The 23,353-nt window shown below is 39.5% G+C and overlaps 1 protein-coding gene across 2 annotated transcripts in view; it reads left to right on the top strand.

The window, feature by feature from the left end:
- The window catches only part of ERCC6 (ERCC excision repair 6, chromatin remodeling factor), an 83,629-nt gene that overhangs the window by 26,684 nt on the left and 33,592 nt on the right, over positions 1–23,353 (top strand). For both annotated transcript variants that reach the window (XM_075130737.1, XM_048857140.2), the window contains 3 exons: positions 4,992–5,120; positions 10,863–11,021; positions 20,455–20,590. In XM_075130737.1, coding sequence (XP_074986838.1) covers positions 4,992–5,120; positions 10,863–11,021; positions 20,455–20,590 — 424 coding nt within the window. The remainder of the gene's footprint in view (positions 1–4,991; positions 5,121–10,862; positions 11,022–20,454; positions 20,591–23,353) is intronic.

The raw sequence follows: 23,353 nt of genomic DNA, 5'->3' as shown, positions 1-23,353 counted from the left end.
AATGGAATATGAGTTTGCTATCTAAATTCACTCCGATATTAAGAATGATTTAACTGCATGATGGATGGTTTTTCCACTACTTTTGCAGACTGAGGCTGCTTCTGGGTCAGTGATCATTGATAACATGAAAAATGAAGAGATTTCTCAAGGTTGCTGAGAATTTCAAGCAGCATGTTATATGATACATTAACATCTGTATTTCTTTTATTGCTCAGTTATCCTAGTAAGGCCTGACCTGGGGTTAGTAAGGAATTTCCCCACCCCATATACTACATTGTACAATTGATTAGGTACGCTGAACTGCTTCTGGCTTGCACTAAACCATCAGATATTTGTCACTGCTGAGGGAAGGATACTGAACTGTATGGCCTGTCTGAACTACTGTGGCAAACCTTATATTTCTATCCTTTCATTACAACTAAAACAAGTTGCTGCAAAACTTCATTATTTACTTTTAAAGTATCATGGACTATTGTATCTCAAATGTTCCTTAATACAATGCCTTAGCATTATGTTCACAGGGTTTCTTAATACATATGGTAACCTAATACCAAGCTTTGGAAAATGTTGATAATATTGGAGAGAGTCACAAATTGCAGCCATTTCATGTAAACTTGGTACTAATGAAAGGTACGATGACCTGTGGAGGAGATTTAGCACCAAATTCTTTTAATACTAGTTTCTTGTAGTGTAACACTTGAATAAAATAGCAGATATAAAGTTTGCAAAAGAGAAACATTCCCAAAGAAAAATAAACTGCATAATGCACCAACTCAGACTGTGGACATAAAATTATTTGGTACCTAGAAAGTTAGCAGACTTAACCAATATAGTCCAGGCCTCTTTTTACGAAATACGTTTGTGCAATCTGAGATGTCTGGCTTCCAAACATTCCATGGCCAAACACTGGAAGCACTGAGCACCTGCAGCTTTCAGTGACTTCAATTGGATGTAGTATCCTTATGGCTGGCTGTTCCTTGATCACTTTCTCCAATATGCATGCGAGGGTGCTATATTTATTCCCAGAGGAGAATAAACTTTCATTACTTATTAGTGGTGATTCATATTGGACGGATAAAATCAGAGATTGGGTCCTTCCTTATACAAATTACTGCCCAGTTTGCCAACTACATGATACATTGCAGTCAGTATTGTGGCAGTGTAAGGTATTTAGTATGATTATAACCATGTTTCCTTCTCTGTTTGACTTTTCTTGGTAATATTTTTTTCTGGCCCATGTCTCCCTCCCCACAGGTCCCTTCCAGTCCTACATTCTATGATTTGTCAGCATTTATCAAATTTTACCATCGATTAACCATTAATTTGGGGGTTATTGCATAAACCGTGACTGGTAGCTCATCACTGTAGAAGGGAACAGAAAACCCCCGAATATATTCACTGTGTGTGTATGAAATGCAGCATTTCCTCAGCATTTTTAGACAGGGTGAGGGAAAGTACATGTGCTAGTGGCCGTAGAAAATACCTAAACGAGTCAGAGTGCATCTGTCATATGTGCATGACTATCTAAAGGAGTGCAGGGAAAGAATGTTACTTACTTAAAAAAAATTACTTCTTCTGTGTCTTGCTTTTTAAACTAATCAGGGGTTTAAAGATTTTATTTCATGGAATGTGGCCCAATGAGACAGTTTAGGAGCTTGCTTATAAATATTTGTAACCCACTTAATTTTTTGTTAGAAAATTCTGTTAGTATGAAGACCTCAGCTATTCATTTCCCCCATATTCTCATTTTTTCTGCATCTACCTCTTCATTTCTTATTTAATGTCTGTCTCTTCTTCATAAGTTTTGTTCTTACAGGCTTATAGCCTCTATACAGTGGAACCAAAGTGCTTTACTAATGGAACTGGCCTCCCTGAAACTGACCAGCGTCATGTGGAACTGGTCAGTTTCACAATCCAGCCATCTCTGTAGGTAATTAATTGATGCATAGATGGCAGTAGTCATCCACGGTGTTGCTCTGCATAGTCGAAGTTACAGGTTTATTGCTGAGTTCCCTAGAAATAGGCTGTAAGGGAATCCTGGGATGGTAACAGTTTTCTAGTTGGAAAACTACCACAGAGCAATGTCTTTGTTCCTTAATTCAGACTTTTTAAAGTTTATTTGAGAGTGTAGTGATTGTCTGGTTTCACCCACATAGGTTCTATTAGGGCTCTTGAATGAACTGTTGCAGAAAAATAAGACAAAAACACCACATCACCTGTAGGTGAACACTTCTCACAAAGTGATCGCTCTATAGCTGACTTCTCAGTCCTCATCCTCAAAGGAAACCTGCACCGCACTTTCAAAAGACAAACCATGGAGCTTAAATTCATAACTTTGCTAGACTAAAAATCATGGACTGAATAGAAACACTGGAGTTATGGCTTATTAGAACAATCTATAACCCCTGGCAACCTGCCCCCCTCTTGCTTTCCACCCTATGACTGGAGGGGTGTTAACACGCCACTTCACCTTGAGTGGTCCCTTGAAATATGTGTTAACTACTTATGCTAAACAATCTTTTCCACCTTGTATTTAGCTGTGAGACTCTGAGACCAGGTCTACACTATAGACCTATATCGGTATTACTACATCACTCGGGGGTGTGAAAAATCCCTACCCCTGAGCAGCATAGTTATACCAACATAACCCTTGTCAGTGTGGGCAGTGCTGTGTCAATGGGAGAGCTGCTTCTGTTGGCACAGATACCGTCTTTGGGAGGTGAATTAACTAAGCCAACCACAGAAGCTCTCCTGTTAACATAGCAGCGTCTTCACTAAAGCGCTGCAGTGGTGCAGCTGCACCACTGTACATGTAGACAAAACCCTAAGTTTCCCAGACCTAAAGAAGAGCTCTTTGGAAGCTTGAAAGCTTGTGTGTCTCACCAGCAGAAGTTGGTCCAATAAAAGATATTACCTCACCCACTTTGTCACACTTACGCTTGAGATGCAATACACTTTGCATAATACTGAATAATAAGATGCTTAAGAGAAAAATTAAGCGTTATAGTGAAGAAAGGAAGGATGAATTTCAGAAGAGGTGTGTAAATATTCTTCAGATTATCAATAGCTCTTTAATCCATCACCCTGTTGTAATGAAATTGAAAATAAACAAACCCTGTTAATCCATTATTTTGCAATAATTTTTTTCTGCTGTTACAGCTGTCTAGTCAACAGAGGGAGCCTGAGCTAACTAAATATTCACGTGTTACTATTCCCACTAGTAAACCTTAAGAGCTCAAATGTTAGTTGCGGGGAGAAATTGCACTGTTTGTTCAGCTGTAATGTTCATACATCATAGAAAGTAGAGAGTTAAAGATCTATTGGGTCCCATCTTGTCCATCCCCTATTGTGCCATTGTAGAATTTTTCTAGAGTATATTCTCCAGTGCTTTCTCCAGTCTAGAGTTAAATGATTCAAGAGCTGAGGCATCCAGCACTTCACTGGGGAGACTGTTCCACAACATAATAGCTATCACTGTTAAGAAGCTTATCCTAGTATTCAGCCTAAATTTTCCTTAGCTCATTTTCATCCTTTTGCTACTATTTACAACCTTTTGGACCATCCTAAACAATTCATCTCTCTGCTTGTTTGCTTACATTTCTCAAATACTTGTAGGCTGCTATTGTATCCACCTTCTCCCCTGAAGTCATCATTTAGCTCTACATATTTGGTTATTTGAATCTATCCCTCCACCTCATAATAGTTTTTGCAGTGAGGTGTATAGTTTCCTGTGTGATATATACTTAAGATGGGCAGTAGAGTATTTGCATGTGTCAAAGGGAAAAACTGCAGATTCATTGGGAAGGGGGGACAGATTTTCAGCAGACACAGACTTTCCTGCTAACCAGTTTTCAAAAGGCTATAAGGAAATACTCATCTCATTATCTGGTTCTTACAGTATGGGGTAACCTTTTATTAACTGAAATATTGATGACTGCTTTTGTGTCGTGCCTCCAGAGCAGCAGCATGATAGCACATTTTCCATCTGTCCTATAACTATACCACCTCATGTGAAAAATCTCTGAATGCGCAAGCTTAGTACAGTTAGATCTGATAGCACTTGGATGGGAGGCTTTCCACGACAGCCTAAAAGCTACATGAAGTGGTGTTAGTTTTTCAGTACTCTTCCTACTCAGTCAATATTGAATCAGTTTCTCCCAGCCTGGAGATTGGGGAACACTGTGCTATTAGAAGTGAATATTTTGAATAAGACAAAACCCCAAGATGCTAACTACTTTGGGTATTAAAGATCTTTTCTCACTTATAAGAGAAGTGAGAACCCCAGTGACTTCTCCAAGTTCCGGCTTGGATAATTACACTGCCTATCTGAAATCTCTCTGTAATTTCAAATGACTATGATCATTTTCTGCCTTAAACTGTAAGTGTTGAACAGCTAAAGGGTGGATAGCTTATAAGGGGAAGTGGGCTTTTTCTGGGTAAAAGGAGCTATGTAAATAATATTTTGCGTAAAACTTTCAAAAGCACATCAGAGCCCAAGTCACTTTTAAAAATGAATCTTAAGTGCTTAAATCCTGTTGACTTTCACTGAGATTTAGGCTTCTAAATTACTCAGGCTCTTTTGAAAATGTTATCCTTAGATATATGGAAAGAATGCAGTCAAAGTTTATAGAAAAGTGTAATTAAACACGTCAGTAACATTGAAGACAATAGTGAAATGCATGTACACATGGAGACAATTAAGATGTCCACGTGCAACTTTTGGTATTTCCTAACTTTTGTGCGCTTAACCATGTAATCTCAACATTCTCTTAGATGGATTTTTATTTAATTCTGTTCAGAGATTTCATGGTATAGTTTGTATGAAAGACACGATACAAAAGCTGTGTTTTCTTTTGGGGGCAGAAACACTAAAGAAGTTTTTCCATTTTCTAATTTAACTTGGGTTTTCCACTTGCTGCATAGATCAACTTAATTTCATATTGTATTTTGTGACCACAGTAATTGAATGGCGAATCTTAATGTCTTTATAGGAGATGGCATAAACAACAATTGAAGGACAAAGAGGAACGTCGAATGGCAGAAGAAGATTCTGATGAAAGTGACGCTGAATTTGATGAGGGTTTCAGAGTACCAGGTTTTCTCTTCAGAAAGCTTTTTAAGTAGGTATCATATACTTTTAAAATATTGTATAGACTGTTCATGCAAATAAATAGTTATTAGCTGTCATTTCCAAGTACCCTATCCTGTACTCAGATGAGTAATCCCTGTGGCTTCTATTAAAAAAATAGATGGATAATAAATGATTAAGTGACTATTGAGAATATCTATATATCAGCTAATCTAGTGGTAAAAGAAAGATTTAAGAACTGCTTTTCATTGTAAAGAACACTCTGTTCTTGGCAATGCTAATGTTTAACTGGGGTATGGAGTGGAAGGAAACTATTGTTTTTAACTTGAAGATTAGCATACAGTGGCTGCAGCTGCTTTAGTTGTGGTGCATAAAAATTAGGAAAATGTGCACTTGTGTGATGGAAAGAGAGAGAGTTTAAATACTTGGCAAAAACTGTGGGCAAGTCTCATCTTGAGAACTGTTTTATAACTTATGTTAGTTTTATTTAAACCTTGCTATTTAAACTTAGACGAGAAAAAATGCTCAGACATGTTGAGGTTGAAGTCCTGTACCCTACTTGGGGTGTAGAACTGCTGTAGGATTAATAGTACCCTCTGTATGTTAGAACATTTTGTCCAGTCTGATTTTTAAATAATTATTTCATCTTTCGTTTCTTTGATACCATAATGTTGAATGTAAATGCTGAGGGACACTTACAAATCATTCAGCATGGGCTCTTCTGAATAAGCCAATTACAAAAGGCAATGCAAATAAGACAGCTGATGAGTCAGCTCATTACATAACTTCCCTCTGACATTCATGCAATATTGATTTGAGTGTAGCTGTGGCTGGTGGTGTCCGCACAGTAGGAAGACCATCTCCTCTCTGGAAAGATTAACCTTAAATCCTAGTAATTAGATCTATAGATGGCTATGCTTTGTAATAGACATTGCATGGTATTCATTTAATCAGGAACAGTTAGTTTTATAACCTCAAAGAAATTACTACTTTTGTCCCACAGTTCCTCAGAATTAAAGAGCGGCTGCTACTCTGAAATCTGAGCTCTGAAAGAGTAATTGAAGAAATATCAGTTTGACAAGACCCTGATCAGCCAATGTATCGTCTCCAATTGTTTATACAAAGATAATGCAGAAATCCTCCTAAAACCAGATCCAACTGAGGCAGGCAGCTAAAAATTAATCTTAGAGATATAAGCCTCACTAATGAAGGGTATCCCTGCAAGCATGAGTCAGTTGGCAAAACTTCCTAAGTGGTTAAAAAGATCAATTGAGTTGAATGATTTGTCTGACTTTGAAGTTAAATGTTCAAGTCTCCAATGTATGAAGGCTCTCAGTCAATAGGCATTAAACTTTGAGTTCTGACCAAATTTGAGTACAAAGATGGCTGAATATTGACCTAAGGAAGCCTACAGTCGTAAACTCTACATGATACTTTCTGACACTGTTTAATCGAATCTAAAACACATTTGTTCCGATTGGTAGTAATATCAGATCTTTTAACTTTTTTTCACTAAACTGTTTAAGCAATATAATGCTTCCTCACTGTCTATTCCTGTCTGCTCTTCAGAAAGTGTAGTTAGATCAACTGTGTTCCTACTGCTTAATATAGTGATGGAACCAGGTTTCAGGAATGCCAGTATAAGAACAAAACAAAAACTGGTGAGCAGGATTGATTTTAATAAAGGTTAAGATTTTGGCATGGATATTTTTATTAAAAGTCTCGGACAGGATGCAGGCAATAAACAAAATCACGGAAATGTACACATGGCCAGCATTAGGGAGTAGCAAGCAGGGCAATTGCCCATGGCCCCATGCCACAGGGGGCCCTCTGAAGCTATATTATGGGTGATGGGGCTCTGGCTGAAGCCCTGGGGGATGGGGTTCGGGCTTCGGCTGAAGCCCCGAGCCCTGCCGCCCGGCACTGAATTAGTGGAATTTTGAAGAAGTTGCGATGGTCTCGTAAAATCTCAGAATCCGTGACTGACTCATAGCCTTAATTGTAAGCTATGTGATGCAGTGTACTGGCCATTTGAGGCCCCCTGCTGGAGGCCTTATGGGCCTACCACACGCAGCCCCTGAAAAGGAGCAGTGAAGGTGGGTCCTCAAGGCATGCCTAGAAAGGCTGCAGGGAAGCAGCCAATTAGAGCACAGCGAGCTCAATTAAAAGGAGCAGCAGGGCCTGCTGCCTGAGCATATCTGTTCTTGGCTGGGACCAGGAGTGGGACGAAATCCTGGGAAATGGAGAAAGTCTCTGGCCAGCGAGGCTTGGGGGAGGACCTGCTCAAGCAGGGATAAGCTGGAAAAACTCTCCAGGCAAGGAGGGCTTGGAGAGACCCTGTGCAAGCAGGGAACAAGACAAATAGAACCTAAGGAGTGTAACCTAAGGTAAAGGATGAAAGTGATGGGACCAAGCGGCAAGCGGCCCAGGGAATAGCAGCAGCAACCAAGTAAATGAAAGCAATATGTGGCGGCTGTCTATAGAGTCCCTCGGCTGGGACCCAGGGTAGTAGGGCAGGCCTAGGTCCCCCCACTAGCCACTGTGGAAGTGGCCTAAGCCCCAAGAAGGGGTTAATACTCTGTACTAAAAGCCCGAGAAAGGGGCTCGAATTTAAACAGGCCTAGAGATGGGGCTGAAGATCCCAGAAAGGGACAACCATTCATTGAACTTTGTTACCCTGGAAGGAGACTGAAGTTAAGAAGTAACCTGGCTGGAGAGCTGACCCACCATAAAACTGCAAAAAGAAAAGGAGTGCCTGTGGCACCTTAGAGAGTAACAAATTTATTTGCGCATTAGCTTTCGTGAGCTACAGCTCACTTCATTGGATGCATTCAGTGGAAAATACAGTGGGGAGATTTATATACACAGAGAACATGAAACAATGGGTGTTACCATACACACTGTAACAAGAGTGATCAGGTAAGGTGAGCTTTTACCAGCAGGAGAGCGCTGGGGGGGGGGGGGGGGAGGGGGGGAGAGAGACCTTTCGTAGTGATAATCAAGGTGGGCCATTTCCAGCAGTTGACAAGAACATGTGAGGAACAGTAGGGGGGGAAATAAACATGGGGAAATAGTTTTACTTTGTGTAATGACCCATCCACTCCCAGTCTTTATTCAAGCCTAAGTTAATTGTATCCAGTTTGCAAATTAATTCCAATTCAGCAGTCTCTCCTTGGAGTCTGTTTTTGAAGGTTTTTTGTTGAAGAATTGCAACTTTTAGGTCTATAATCGAGTGACCAGAGAGATTGAAGTGTTCTCCGACTGGTTTTTGAATGTTATAATTCCTGATGTCCGATTTGTGTCCATTTATTCTTTTACGTAGACATTGTCCAGTTTGACCAATGTACATGGCAGAGGGGCATTGCTGGCACATGATGGCATATATCACATTGGTAGATGTGCAGGTGAACGAGCCTCTGATAGTGTGGCTGATGTGATTAGGCCCTATGATGGTGTCCCCTGAATAGATATGTGGACACAGTTGGCAACGGGCTTTGTTGCAAGGATAGGTTAGGGGGATAAAGTTGAATAAAGACTAGGAGTGGATGGGTCATTACACAAAGTAAAACTATTTCCCCATGAAGAAAAGGAGTACTTGTGGCACCTTAAAGACTAACCAATTTATTTGAGCATAAGCTGTCGTGAGCTACAGCTCACTTCATCGAAGCTGTAGCTCACGAAAGCTTATGCTCAAATAAATTGGTTAGTACTCCTTTTCTTTTTGTGAATACAGACTAACAGGGCTGTTACTCTGAAACCTATTTCCCCATGTTTATTCCCCCCCTCCACCCCCCACTGTTCCTCAGATGTTTTTGTCAACTGCTGGAAATGGCCTACCTTGATCATCACTACAAAAGGTTTTTTCCCCCCAGCTCTCTGGCTCTCGGGCTGATAATAGCTCACCTTAAGTGATCACTCTCGTTACACTGTGTATGGTAACACCCATTGTTTCATGTTCTCTATGTATATAAATCTCCCCACTGTATTTTCCACTGAATGCATCCGATGAAGTGAGCTGTAGCTCACGAAAGCTTATGCTCAAATAAATTTGTTAGTCTCTAAGGTGCCACAAGTACTCCTTTTCTTCATGCAGATTAATAGTTTACCTCCTTAATGATGAGTAACATTCCAGGTATGCTTGGGAAACAGCTGTTATGCTAATTGGTCTTAATTGAAAACTGCTGTTAAGAACTACTTCTGATCTAAAATCAGTGAAAGGGGCAAAGGTATTTGATTCTTTGAATCGACATTCCTTGGTAGTGTTTGCATTTCAATACTCTTAAATGGCTGTCGTTATCTCATTAAGGTGTCAGACCATAATACCTCTGCTATTGCTTTTGGGGAGGTCCCTAACTCCAGTTATAACTAGTAATTCTGCAAACCTTTCTTTCTTCATTTTTAGCTTTTTCCTTCCTGAAAAATGTTGGGTCCATTCACGCTACAAATGTTATGTTTAGGGGGATCCTTTTGTAATACATTTGGGGCATCATGCTATAATGTGATCCCTCAAGTGATAACATTTGTGGTGTTAGATGATTCTTTGATCTTCTCAAATCCTTTTTTTCATTCTTATCTCATTTAGCTTTCCATCTAAATACCTAAGTTAAGAAACACATCCCAAATGTGTGTAATGATCAGTAAAACCATAGTAGTCGTTTACAAGGAGTTTGTAGACATGAGTGTTAGTAGGCCAGAGTGTTCCTAAATATTCTTCACTCAAGGAAGGAAAACCGAATTACAAAAGAAAGTGTAAGAGAGTACACTGTATGAACTGTCCCCATTCTGTCAGTAGCTACACCTCTATACTCAACCTCTGCTCCACTCAATATGCATGTTGGAGATACACAAATGCTTCAACCGCCTTGGTATTTCCCTTTAAATGACTTACATTTTTAAGTCTATCTTGCTTCATTTTTTTTCACCTTGTCCTTTCAGTTTAAATTGCATCTGTTTTAATTAGTATAATTCCTGCTTGCACTATTACATATTATTATAAAAAAGCATGTCCTAAAATCAGTCTCGATCTGGCCTCCCAAATCCGACCTTCTTGATTTTTCATTTTACATTCTTTTGTTAATCTGTGTTTAGATTGGGGTGTATTCTACATGACTGTTCATTCTGTTTCCAGTCTTTCACTTTGAATTGTAAGTGCACTGGTATCCTCTAGTAACATATTGCTACATCCTACTCTCTGAGACAGATCTTTGTTTCTTTGCCTTCCAAAATATTTTTGACATCTGTCAGCTTTTTCCTTATTTAAAGAGACTGAATTCTGTTAAATTAATTTCTGGTTGTATATAAAGTAAACAAGCTTTAACAAACCTAACCCCTCTTGTAGTGAAGCATAAATCCCATGCATCACCAATTACAAACCTAACCTTCCAATTAAGTCTAAATGGTGTATCTTACTAGACCCCTACCTGTTAAAGTTCCCCTTTCTGAAAGGATAATAAAAATGTGGATGTTAGAGCAGCTTCCCAAGTTACTTCTAAGAGTATTTTTTAAAATACATGAAATAAAATACCCTGTAATTACCATGTCTATCAGTTTAATTAGAAATGCTTTAGCATTGCATAAAGAATGAATTTGTCACATATAATGTCTAAGTGCATCAAAAATGCATGACCTTGTAAATACAGCACTTATGTAAAACACACATGCAGCATGTTACTGTAACTAGTATTAGAACCTTGCCAAATGATTATTTCATGAGTACTTTCTGTTATGATCTGTATTATCAAACATTTGCCATGTTTTTTCCTTGTTGTTGTAGGTACCAGCAGACAGGTGTTAGGTGGCTCTGGGAATTGCACTGCCAGCAGGCAGGAGGAATTCTGGGAGATGAGATGGGATTGGGCAAGACCATCCAGATAATTGCCTTCTTGGCAGGTCTGAGCTACAGCAAGATCAGGACTCGTGGTTCAAATTACAGGCAAGTGCTCCTCTGCAGACTGTCAGTCTGTGGAGCTCAATTAATATTTCATCAGATGTATTGCTGGTGGAGGAGGGTCCTGTGAATTATTAATGACATTTCAATTACATTATTCCTTTAATTCTTTTAGTGGGGGACATCAAAGGAAATTTTTTACGAGACAATGGAGCTGTAGGGCAGGAAAAATTAAACATGTAACACTTTTAATGAATTCCAGGCATTGATGCTTCATGTTGCAGATGAGCCACACTAGATATTTTGGGTCAATACAATGTCTAAGGTTAGCTTACACAAATGGATTGTTTACAAACTCAATTACGTTAATATCAATAGTTTACACAATATGGAATTTTAAATTAGATGTAATACCTTTAGTTCCATTTATTAAATTTTACATTAAAATATTTGTTCTGGCAAGACACCAGGTGAATGCTTTACAGGAAGTAACAAGCATATTCAGGATGAAAGTCAGAGCTTCTCGTGGGTAATGGAACATCCTTGCAGAATCTTTTTAAAGACCAGAACAGATAAATCTACATCTGTTTCTTCTTCTGAAAGCCATTCTTTAGGTTGACCAGACTTCCATATCACACCCCTTATTACTCCTTCCATGTATTGCTGAGTAGTACCTAAAGAAGGAATTTATTCTTATCTGTGGATGAGACAGATTACCAGAAGAAGATTCTTCTAAATCCTGGAATACCAAGTGCATGCATGATAGTACTAATACTTTGTAGTTCTATAGCACCTTCTAACTTAGGATCTCAAATTACTAAATAGATTTACGAAGAGTAGAAAATAGGTAATGAAAAGCGATTTTCAAACTGAATTAAATCTTTGCATAATGAATACTTAGCACGGACATAAATGCTGTTAAAATGACTTACAAAATATAGCATCTTTCTAGAACGATTTTACCCCCAAGTAGCTTTACTAGCTGGGAAGAGGACACAAGTATAAAGGACATTGCTTCCTTCCCCAGCCTTGAGGTGGGAAAATAACTGATTTTTTTGGTTCACTGGGATTTCCAAAAAATTCCCTACAACCAGAACTGAAGCCAAAAATTGTGGTAAATTTCAGAGAATCAAAAGTCAATTTTAAGTTAAACGAAGCATGTCATTTGACCTGAACCACTTTGTTTCTGGCCTTTTAAAAAGTCTAGATTCACAAAGCGGGAGGAGATGATGATGGTGGTGTCCGTGCCTTCCTTTATAACTTTTAGCCCAGTGTTTAGAGCACTCACTTGAGATATGGGAGACTCTGGTTCAAATTCCCCATCTGCCTGATGTGGAACAAGGATTTGAGCTTGGGTCTCCTACCTCACAGCAGAGTACCCTAATCTCTGGGCTGTAGAGTGATCTGGGCAGACATCTTCTCAGTCTCTCCCATTGAAGCTATTCTACTAGGTGAGCATTCTAGCCACCAGGCTATAGTCACTTTTTCTCTCTCTCCCCTCCCTTCCTCTTTGCCCCCACCCCCTAGTGGCTACTCAAGTATTTTATACAGAGTTGAACAGCTTCAAGAGGAGAGATTGAGAGAGACCTGCCCCAGAGAGAGGAACTTTGCCATCAGGTTATACAATTGGCAGAGCCCTGTAGTTTATTTTCCTGTGCCCTTCCAGACAATATCAGTGAACATGTTAAATTCTGTTGAGATAGGAGTGCTTCTGTTTCAGTACAGGTGGCAATTTTCTAATATCATATCAACAAAAGTATGTTTACCTAATTGTCTTTAGTGCTGTCTAGTTCATGCCCCAATTTCTTTTTGAAGACGGTTTGCTTTTGCTGAGCAGGAAATACTGATATCTTCAGCTAATACTTGGAGTGCTCAAGGTGCTATCACATTTCAGATGTTGTAGAGATGATCTGACCAGAATTTTCTCTTTGGCCTTGGTAGTTGGCGGCAGTGGTAGATCTGAAAATACCGTAGTAGCATAATTACTGAAATATCTGCATGGGTTTACTAGCAAAGCATGCTACTAGGCGTCAGGAAACACCCTGCTACACACACAGCCCCGTGCCTCAAATTCTAATCCCAGCCATGCCACTTACTCACGGTCTCTCCTTGAGTAATTACTTAAACTTTGTAGCCCACAGTAATTTTTCAAAATGTTTTAAACAGTTGCTAATAGTAGTTCAGCTGCAGTAGGGTTAACAACTCGGGGAGTACGAGTGTAGTCAAGTAGCAGCCTTGCTTGTCCTACTTTCTTCTTATTTCATATTACAGTCATTAGTGAGCATAGTGTGTCACAGGAAAATAAAAAGACAAAGTACACACTGAAGCTTAGTTGACATTATTAGTTGGCTGAAGCTATAGAGAGTGTGGGAATGGTGACAGAAGTCGGGGGGAGATACTGCCTTTCTCAAGAAGAGCAAGATATAAAAGGTACCATGACAGTATGGGTTACTTGTTAGTGATGTCCTTTTATTAAAAAGGTAATTACGTCTGTTTCATTTCATTGCGGGAACTGGAGTTGATAGGCTTTGCAAAAATGAGTTTTGAGGAGAACTTTGAATGAGGACAAGGTGAAGGTTAGATCTGGGAAACATAAGCAAGTTTTCCTTCCCCCTTGTTAGAGTAATCGATTCCAAGGCCAGGAGGGATCACTGTGATGATCTAGTCTGACCTCCTCTGTAACACAGGCAATAGAACATCCCCAAAATAATTCCTAGAGCAGATCTATAGAGAAACATCCAGTCTTGATTTTTAAAATTGCTAATGATGGCGAATCCACCATGACACTTGATAAATTGTACCAATGGTTAATTAGTCTCACTGTTTAAAAATTTGCATTTAATTTCCAGTCTGAATGTGTCTGGCTTCAACTTTCAGCCATTGAATGGTGTTATACCGTTCTCTGATCAGTTGAAGAGCCCATTATCAAATTTTGTTCCCCATGGTAGGTACTTATAGACAATGATCAAGTCAACCCTTAACTTTCTCTTTGTTAAGCTACATAGTTAGAACTCCTTGAGTTTGTCACTATCAGGTGTGTTTTCTAATATTTAAATCATTCTTGTGGCTTTTCTCTGAACCCTCTCCAATTTATCAGCATCCTTCTTGAATTGTGGACGCCAGAACTGGAGACAGTATACCAGCAGTGGTCACACCAGTGTCAAATACAGAGGTAAAATACCCTCTCTACTCCTCAGGATTCCACTGTTTATTCATCCAAGGATTTTATTAGCCCATCTGGCCACAGCATTGCACTGGAAGCTCATGTTCAGCTGATTATCCATCATCACCCACAAATCTTTTTCAGAGTCGCTGTGGCCCAGAATAGAGTCCCCTATCCTGTAAGTATGAAGTATGTACTTGGCATGACGGATTTGACAGAGAGATCAGGTTTCAATAAAGACAGTAATGGCTGGACCAATGTTCCTGGTAAATGTGGCCCCTACATGAGTCGCCTCTATAAACCCTTGAGGCCCCATGGCAACAAGCAAGACAGATTCACCATATCCAGGTGACAAGCTCCCTCTGAGATGCACTATTTGGGGGAAGTCTATAGAGCATTTACAATGTAGAAAGTACTTTCAGATATCTGATTCCAGTCATGGGATGGGAAGTCCACAGAGAGGGACATTGCAATGAGGGCACTAGAAGCCAAATTTTCCAAATTGGGTGTCTTAGGTTATGCCCTAAATAGAAGTTTCCTCATTTTCAGAGGTGCAGAGCAACCCCAGCTTCCACAAAGTAAAGATTCAGGAGCCTAACTATAGACACCAAGGGTTGACAATGCTGGCATAAGTCTCTTCAGGAATCCACACTTCATATAAATGGCCTGGAGATGAGTGTAGCATTTTGTGCTGTTTGTGATGTTTGGGGTTTTGAAGATCTACAGTGAAATCTTGGCCCCATTGAAATCAGTGGGAGTTTTGCCATTGACATCAATGGGACCAGGATTTTACCCCTTAGTATCTCAAGAGGTGCATCTGATCCAGATTGACTGAACGCTGATGAGAATACGATAGGGGAGAAGGGCGTCTCACTTCCTTTGTTGGAAAGCCCTGCAGGGTGGAATTGGAAACTGTCCCTAAAAGATACTTCTGCATGTCACTTATTTGATAAGGATGGGCAAAACTATTTTGCAGACAGACTGAGCTTACCCTAATACACCATCATGAGTGGTCCTGGATAAAAGGCTGGGAAAGTATCTTTGGCACATCTGCTAATTTACTACATAAGAAATCAGACTCAGAGACTCAAACCATAGTGGCCATAAATGTCTTCCTTTGTCTGTGTACTTGGACCGTCGCATAAGCCATACCGTCCCTCTGCCTCCCTACTTCTTCTGGCCTAGTAGTGATTGACTGACACAGAATTAGTTCTTACTTGGCAGTTGCTGATCGCATCAAAATGAGGACCTCGGCATGCATGAGCAGACAAACATGTTCCTTCTCTGCATAATACCCTAGAATATTATAAGCATGGCTCCTGATAGGGTAGACATTGAAGAGGTTGCTGTTTCTGAGCAGGTGTCCAAGTGATTCTAGCTTCCCAGAAGGCATCTTTTGACATATAATTTCAACTGGAAAAGGTTTGTGAACTGCAGTGAAAAGACCTAGTTGTGGATCATTTTATTTATCTCCCAAACAACTGCTTACCAACCTTCTTTGCCCTTCTCACTCTTGGTTACAGATCCTATCCATCAGAGTATATTTGGCTGCTGTTTCATTTGCTGCAGGTAGATACATTCCTGCTCTGTTTTCTGTGCAGATTTTGGCAAAACTTCACAAATGCTTTGTTAAAAGGACCCTTGTCCTTCATCTGGAGTGTACTGAGGTCCTTAGAACATCCTCCAGATTTTTCTCTCACTTCAGTCAGATGCATTAAGTCAAACTGTCTCCAAGAGAAGCATGTCCAAATGGTCAGCTAGTTGGCTGGCTGCATTTTTTGTTGCTTTTCCTCGGCAGGCCTGCTAAGGCATAATTATATTAATCACATGGGTCTTGAATATCATTTTGATGCATTTCACTTTCTCTCTGAGGCTGTGTCTACAGTTTGAGGAGATGTAATTCCCAGCTCGAGAATACATATTCTCACTAGTTTTGATTGAGCTAGTGTGTTAAAAATAGAGTGTGGCTCTGGTGTCAGGAGGGGTTGGCCATCCAAGTATGTGTTAGACAGGTATTTACTCAAGAATCATAGCGGTTTACAGTGCCATGGTTACACTATTGTATTCCCTTGACATGGGAATTACACCTCCAGCTCAAAGTCTAGACAACCTTAGAGGCAGGAGGGCCTGCTGTACCCTTTCAGCTGGAGCACCCACTGCCTGCCAGTGAAGAAAGTGTAAACAACGAGGAGTCCTTGTAGCACCTTAGAGATTAACAAATTTATTTGGGCATAAGTTTTCGTGGGCTTATGCCCAAATAAATTTTTTTGTCTCTAAGGTGCCACAAGGACTCCTTGTTGGTTTTGGTGATACAGACTAACATGGCTACCACTCTGAAGAAAATGAGTAACTTTGCAAGTCTGGTAATTCACTGGGAGGTGGATTCAAGAGTTAGAAATCTATTATAATTAAAACCCTCTGAGATTTACAGGTCAATATTTTTCCTTTTTTTCTCTCTGACCTCCTCAGGTAGCTAGAATGGATTTTCTCTAAACCTCCGAAACAATTCATCTCAATTGAAACCAAGCATGAGAAACTAGCTGCTGTGGTAATTTTGAGAGTGATAATCCACTGAATATGAATATTTAAAGGCAAAGTTCCTTCTCAATACTGTCTGTAGTGTCCTAACAGCACTGAAGATTTTCAGTAGTTTTATATTAACTAGGTATCTGATAACTACTTTGGCTTGTATTACAAGTCTCGCTTTTTATGTTGCAGTTGAACAAATCAGAAGATGGTAGGATTTCATTAGATCATTGATGAGCAGTCTAATTTCTGTTAGAAGTTTACAAAACAGAATGCCACATTGAGCCTAGGGAAACAAAAAGCCAGCCCTGAAATTTGGGGCTAGACATGAAAACCTGCCTGTCTTCAGTAGGAATCCTTTGAGTGCTGCAGCCAGTGCTAATAATAAGCAGCAGACTCAAATCAGTTAACCATCAATATTCATATCCTGTGATCCATAATGAAAGAGTATGGTATATTGGATTATTGCTCAGATCTCTCATTAATATCGTATTATGGGGAAAAGGCTTCAATAAAAGAAGTTTATGGAGGAGTATGGTATAACATGCTTTTGGCACTTAATTGATCTTTAACTATTCACAGTAAATAGGTCCAATGGCCTGTGTTGGGATGCTAGATGGGGTGGGATCTGAGTTACTACAGAAAATTCTTTCCTGGGTATCTGGCTAGTGAATCTTGCCCATATGCTCAGGGTTTAGCTGATCGCCATATTTGGTGTTGGGAAGGAATTTTCCTCCAGGGCAGATTGGAAAAGGCCCTGGAGGTTTTTCGCCTTCCTCTGTAGCATGGGGCACGGGTCACTTGCTGGAGGATTCTCTGCTCCTTGAAGTCTTTAAACCACGATTTGAGGACTTCAATAGCTCAGACATAGGTGAGAGGTTTTTCGCAGGAGTGGGTGGGTGAGATTCTGTGGCCTGCGTTGTGCAGGAGGTCGAACTAGATGATCATAATGGTCCCTTCTGACCTTAATATCTATGAATGTGTGGTATGTTAACCCAAGAACTAAATCAATTGTGAATGAAAGTGCCCACAAAAACATCGTATCTCTTGATGTTGGCCTTTTGAGAGCCAAAGAACGAGCCAGGTTGCGCTTCTCTCCCTCTCTCTTCATTGGAAGCTCTTTGTGAGTTCTGATTCAGTTTGTTTCCATAGTTTTAGCTCTTTTTGTTTTTAAACTGTGTTTAAACGCTCTTGAAATTGGGTGAAACTTGCTTGGGTTTGGGTTATATCAGACCTCCAAACTTTGCCCAGGTTTGTGAACCCGGTGAACAAACCTGAACTGATTTTTTTTTTTTTTTTTTTAAATGAACCCCCTGAGTTCTAGGGAGGGATTCACAGTTTCAACTCATTGTTTTACATGTTTTTGATCAGAAGCTTTTCCACCAGTGTGTTACTTTGAAATGAACTTCCAGGGAAGGGTGGGTGGGTCACAAACACCTGTGAAGTGGAACAGATTACAAAACTGATCAACCCCCCTGCAAACCAAAAGTGGCAAACTTTACACCGCTGGGGAGATTTTTGGTTTGGAGTTTTGAGTGTGTAGCACTGGCAGAGAGGATTTATGCCAATGCTACCCAAGTGCTGTACCTTGTTTTCTGAATCCATTTTAAATACTACTTCAGCTGCACAAGTCGAGCTGTCTGTTTCAGTTGTCAAACATGCTATTTGGGCCTGTCCACGCTGGCTGGCTAAACACTTACCCCATGTGGTTTTAAAGAAACTGCTGAAGTACAAGTGTACAGGGGACAAAGGATTAGCAGTATCCGACAGGGATTACGAGAGTGATAGAAATGTCAGAGAATTATACTAATTAGGGATTATTCTAAACTAGTTGAGACTGGTTGTTTATAATGAGGAGCCTGTGTTGTTCTGCTGTTTATGAGTAAACATTTGAATAGCCTGTCGCTTTGTTAACTTGGCATGGAGCTTTTCAGATTTAAGCAAAAAAAAAAAAAGAAAAAGAAAAGGCCATGGTCCCTGCCTGAAAAGTTTACAGTCTGAAGAAGGATGGTCCAGTGGTTAGGGCAGTAGATTAAGATGTGGGAGGCCTGGGTTCAAGTCTCAACTCTGCTACAAACTTCCTGTGTGACCTTGGGCAAGTAATTTAATCTCTCTGTGCTGCCATTCCCCATCTTTACAATGGGGAGGATCTCTTGTCATTCTGGAAACCGATACGTTAAATAACCGGAATCCTTCATAAAATGTCCCCAGTCTCTGAAATGCTGTTATCCTTTGTGGCTGTTCTAGTTTGTTTCCTTCCTGGCCACTTACCAGTAATCTAGAGGTGTTTAGTGACTTGTCTTTAGTCTCTCACAGATAATACCTCTTGAAATGCACATGATTTTCCACCACAGTTTTGCAAGACTTGAAAACACAGACGTATGTGATTGTGGTAAAGATGACTTATTTATTCATGTTGATGTTTCAAGGTAGAGAATATTTGAACAGTAAAACAGTATCATTTTGTGTTGAGATTTTTCCTCCTGTTGCATCTTCTCTGTGATAGTCTATCAGTGTTTCTACCTGGACTAACCCTGTTGTGTGTGTCTCATTTAAAAAAAAAAAGAGAGAGAAAGTATTTTCCTTCTGAAGAGCAGGATAGCTATGAATTCAACTATAGCTTCTTGGAGTTTGTTCCTAACAGTATGCTCTTCCTCAGAGAGAGAGAGAGAGAAGGGGGTTAGATGTGAACAAAAGAATTGAGAGCCAGGGAAGTTTTAATCCCAGCTCTGACACTGACTTCCTCTGTAGATTTCAGCAGATTGTTTTGCCTGTCTGCCTCAGTATCCCCACTTCTAAAAATGGTGTTTGATATTGCCTCATAGGGTGTTGAAGTAGTAGCTTATAAAGAGCTTGAATATGAAATGTGCTCTAATTGTGTGTCTTTAATAATAAGGATACAAGACAGAGCCCAAAAATAGTCAGAACGCTGGGTATTTTTGGTTTTAAAGCTGTATATTCTGTATTACCAACGTAATGCAAAATGTTAGTGTATAATGATGTGGGCAAACAGTTTTTTCACAAAAAGATCACTTTCATATCTGACCTCTCAGTCCTTTTTCTGAAAGGAAACCTGCATAACACCTTAAAAGACGAGCCTGGGAGCTTAAATTCATAACTGTGCTAGACACTAAAAATCATGTATGCAATAGAGATACTTTTTATGTCTCATTACACCAATCTGTAACCCTCTAACCCTCCTTTGCCCTATGACTGACCACTTCGTCTTGAATGGTGTCTTGCAACATGTGTTAACTCCTTATCTGTTCCACCTTGTATTTAGCAGTGACACTGTTTACCTTCCCAGACCTGAAGAAGAGTTCCCTGGAGCTTGAAAGGTTGTCTCTTTCACTAACAGAAGTTGGTGCAATAAAAGACCTTACCTCACCCACATTATGTATAATAAGATACTTGAGAGAATGTAAGCCCCCATTTGTTTTTAGCCAGCATGCAAGTAACAAAGCTGTTGGCAGTTGATAATTTCGGTTCTTTTAAAGAGACTTTGTGCATCCTAAATCTGATTTGTGTTACCACAGTGCCCTTTTACTATTTGTTTGGAGCTTTTCTATTTCTGTATTTATATTGATAAATGCATCCATTAACTGTTCAACTGTTGTAACTGTACCCTTTACCCCTTTCATCAGATGCTTTAAAAAAAAAATGCCAATCAATGTCCTAGCTCGCGTATTCTGCTTGAACTATTGAGTGTCTGTTGGTTATTTTAATGGGTCATTTAATATAGCGTATTTATTTCACATTAATGTTTTCTTCCTGAATGTTTTATTTTAGGTTTAAAGGTTTGGGCCCAACGGTGATTGTGTGTCCAGCCACAGTGATGCATCAGTGGGTGAAAGAATTCCATAGTTGGTGGCCTCCCTTTAGAGTTGCAGTTCTACATGAAACTGGCTCTTACACCAACAAAAAGGTAACATTTGAAAAGTGTGTGTGTTATCTCAGTACATAGGGTTGTATATCCATTATTCCTGAAGATTTGTGTGTATGCTTGACTTTTCAGGGTTTTTTAATTGTTTTATCCTTTAAAATATTCTCAGTGATGTGCATAGATTCTCTGGGAAACCCAGCGAAAAAAAGTGATGACTAAACAGTATTGTAACCAAGAAGTGTGTATTGGTCTCAACATTAATGCATGCTGCCATAGTAAGTAGTGCTATTCTGCTGCTCTCGCATAGAATTTATTGTTCACCATGCCATAGCTGACAATATTCCAACATAGTAAAAACCATCCCAGACCCCTTCCAATGTGCCCTGGGGGAAGGGAATCCTTCTTGACCCCCATGTCTGAGGATTAGTTTAACCATGTGCATGTGAGCAAAAATTCCCATACCATGTCATCTAACCCTGTTTACACCCTATTGTGTTGGTGATGTCCATGTAATATTCAACACGTCTTTCTTGAATCTTGTCACATTGGATTCTTCTACCTCCAGAGGCAAAAAATTCCAAACACGGCTCATGCTCTGATGGAGGGAGAGAGTTGTCCTTGCATCAGTTTAACCTAAACTTTTGTCATCTTAGTTTAATTTCCAGGAGTCCACATTTTCCTTTTGCTCTCTTCTAAATCAATGCAGTCCTTTCTAGGTACTTTTGCAGTGTAATGCAAGTCCACATGGTGAGCACAAATAAATTCCTCCTCTTCAAATTTTTGAGTCTGAAGACTCAATCCAGAAAGGTGCTGAGTATCTTCAACTCCCTCTCAGTTAAGTGTAGTCTTGATCATTTAAGTAACTCTTTTTTCTGTACATTTCCATAGAGGTAAGGTGCTCTCAAGTAAGTGCTCACCACTGTGCAAGGCCATGGTGTAATTGTTTCCTTTGTCTTGTATATAATTAGGAAACAGTGTATGAAATTATTAGCCTTCTTTTCTGCAGCTGATCAATGTATCTAAGAACCTATTTATGTACAGACTAGTGGTACTGGTGAATTCTTCCATCGTGCTATCTTGCATCAGAAGAGCCTTGATCCAGTCTTTAATTCATTCCAGCTACACACACACAGGCACACTTCCACTTATTTTTATTTATTTGGTCATTATCTCAGTTTAAATCAATGAGTCCCACTTCCTTGGAGCAGTGACAGTGTATCTTTTTTCTCAGACAGTGTGTCTGCTACTCTTTCACTTCTGGAGTAACCTTTAATTTTATAAAGTTTTATTCCATTTCTCAAACTGATTAAATCCATTTCACATGAAGTTTCAATATTTGGTACTTGTCAGAAAGAAAATGAGAGGAAAATTTAGATTTGTTTTCGGCTTCAGTTTCAGGTGCTTAAATGAGTTTTCAGAATTCAGTAGACCATTTTTAAATTTCTCTTTAAATATTTACTGAATTGTAATATTATTACAATGGTATGGCTCTTAATTGCATTTGATTAAGTATATTATGAAATAATCGATATAGTTACAGTACACAGCAAAAAGTGAACAGCACACTGAGAAATGTGCTAATAGCTTCCTGTTGCTTAATTAACTCGGTGTGTCTTCATTCAAGCCCTAAAAGTCTACTGACCACAATAATATCTTGCATGTTTTTCTAAATTAAATTGTACATACTTATTTTACTGTTTTTGTTAATTAATGAACCTGTCTAACTTGCACAGAATTTTCACAAGCAGGGGGAGAGGTACACTGAAGACTTCAGGGCTCCCCGCTCTGTCCCACCATCTGAATAATCAAATATCCTCTGCTAATGTCTCTTAAAATATTATTTGTGTTAGCATAGCACCTGGAACCTTACTTATGGACCAGCACCCCATTGTGGTAGGTGCTATACAAACAGAAAACAAAAAGGTGCTCCCTGCTTCAAGCAACTTACAGTCTTAAGTATAAGACAAGAAACAACAGATGGATACAGACAGACTGGGGTCGGGGGAATTACAAGTAAACACAATAATGATTAGCAGGATAGGCTGTGGGCTCTGCACATCAAAAACAATAATGGCACTCAACACCTTGGAGCCCTGAAAGAGAATGTCTTACTCCAGGGTGCCAAGGAAAATCCGCATGGTCTAAAACTCATATACATTTCTCATGGCTATATGCCATAATTTTTCCTACTTACTCCATAGCCAAAAAAGGATCAGTTTGTGTGTCTGATTAAATTAAATCCCTTCGTAAAATCCAATGAAGTGAGCTGTAGCTCATGAAAGCTTATGCTCAAATAAATTGGTTAGTCTCTAAGATGCCACAAGTACTTCTTTTCTTTTTGCGAATACAGACTAACACGGCTATTACTCTGAAACCTGTGACCTACATGTAGTTTGCTGTTCATCTTTTCAGATTGTATAGTATTTTGATTCAGGGATCGTGCTGCCCCTTTGTGCTGCCAATACTGAGTTCAGTAAATAAATATGAAAATTGTGATTAAGTAAGCAAAACTGCTTTTCTCTCAAGATGAAATTAAAGTGATAAAAAGTAAAATCAGAATCCACCTGTTCTCTCAGTACAACCTAGATGAGTTTGTTTCTTAATTGACAGTTCTAGGACTGGCTTATTAATATAGCAGTATATCATAATGCGTTACCATGTGACACATGAGTTTTGAGCTTGATACTTTTGCTTTTCAGGCAAACAGGATCTGGGAGCCCTGCAGTGGTAGCATACTCTGCCCCTGATCGGGAGGGAGCAGTGGTGGGCAACCTGCAGGTCATGGGCCGCACACAGCTCGTCAGG

This window comes from Caretta caretta, chromosome 7 (genome assembly GCF_965140235.1).
Source record: "Caretta caretta isolate rCarCar2 chromosome 7, rCarCar1.hap1, whole genome shotgun sequence".
Classification (NCBI taxonomy): domain Eukaryota; kingdom Metazoa; phylum Chordata; order Testudines; family Cheloniidae; genus Caretta; species Caretta caretta.
The sequence above is the reverse complement of the archived record's forward strand: the minus strand, read 5'-3'. Positions and strand labels throughout refer to the sequence as shown.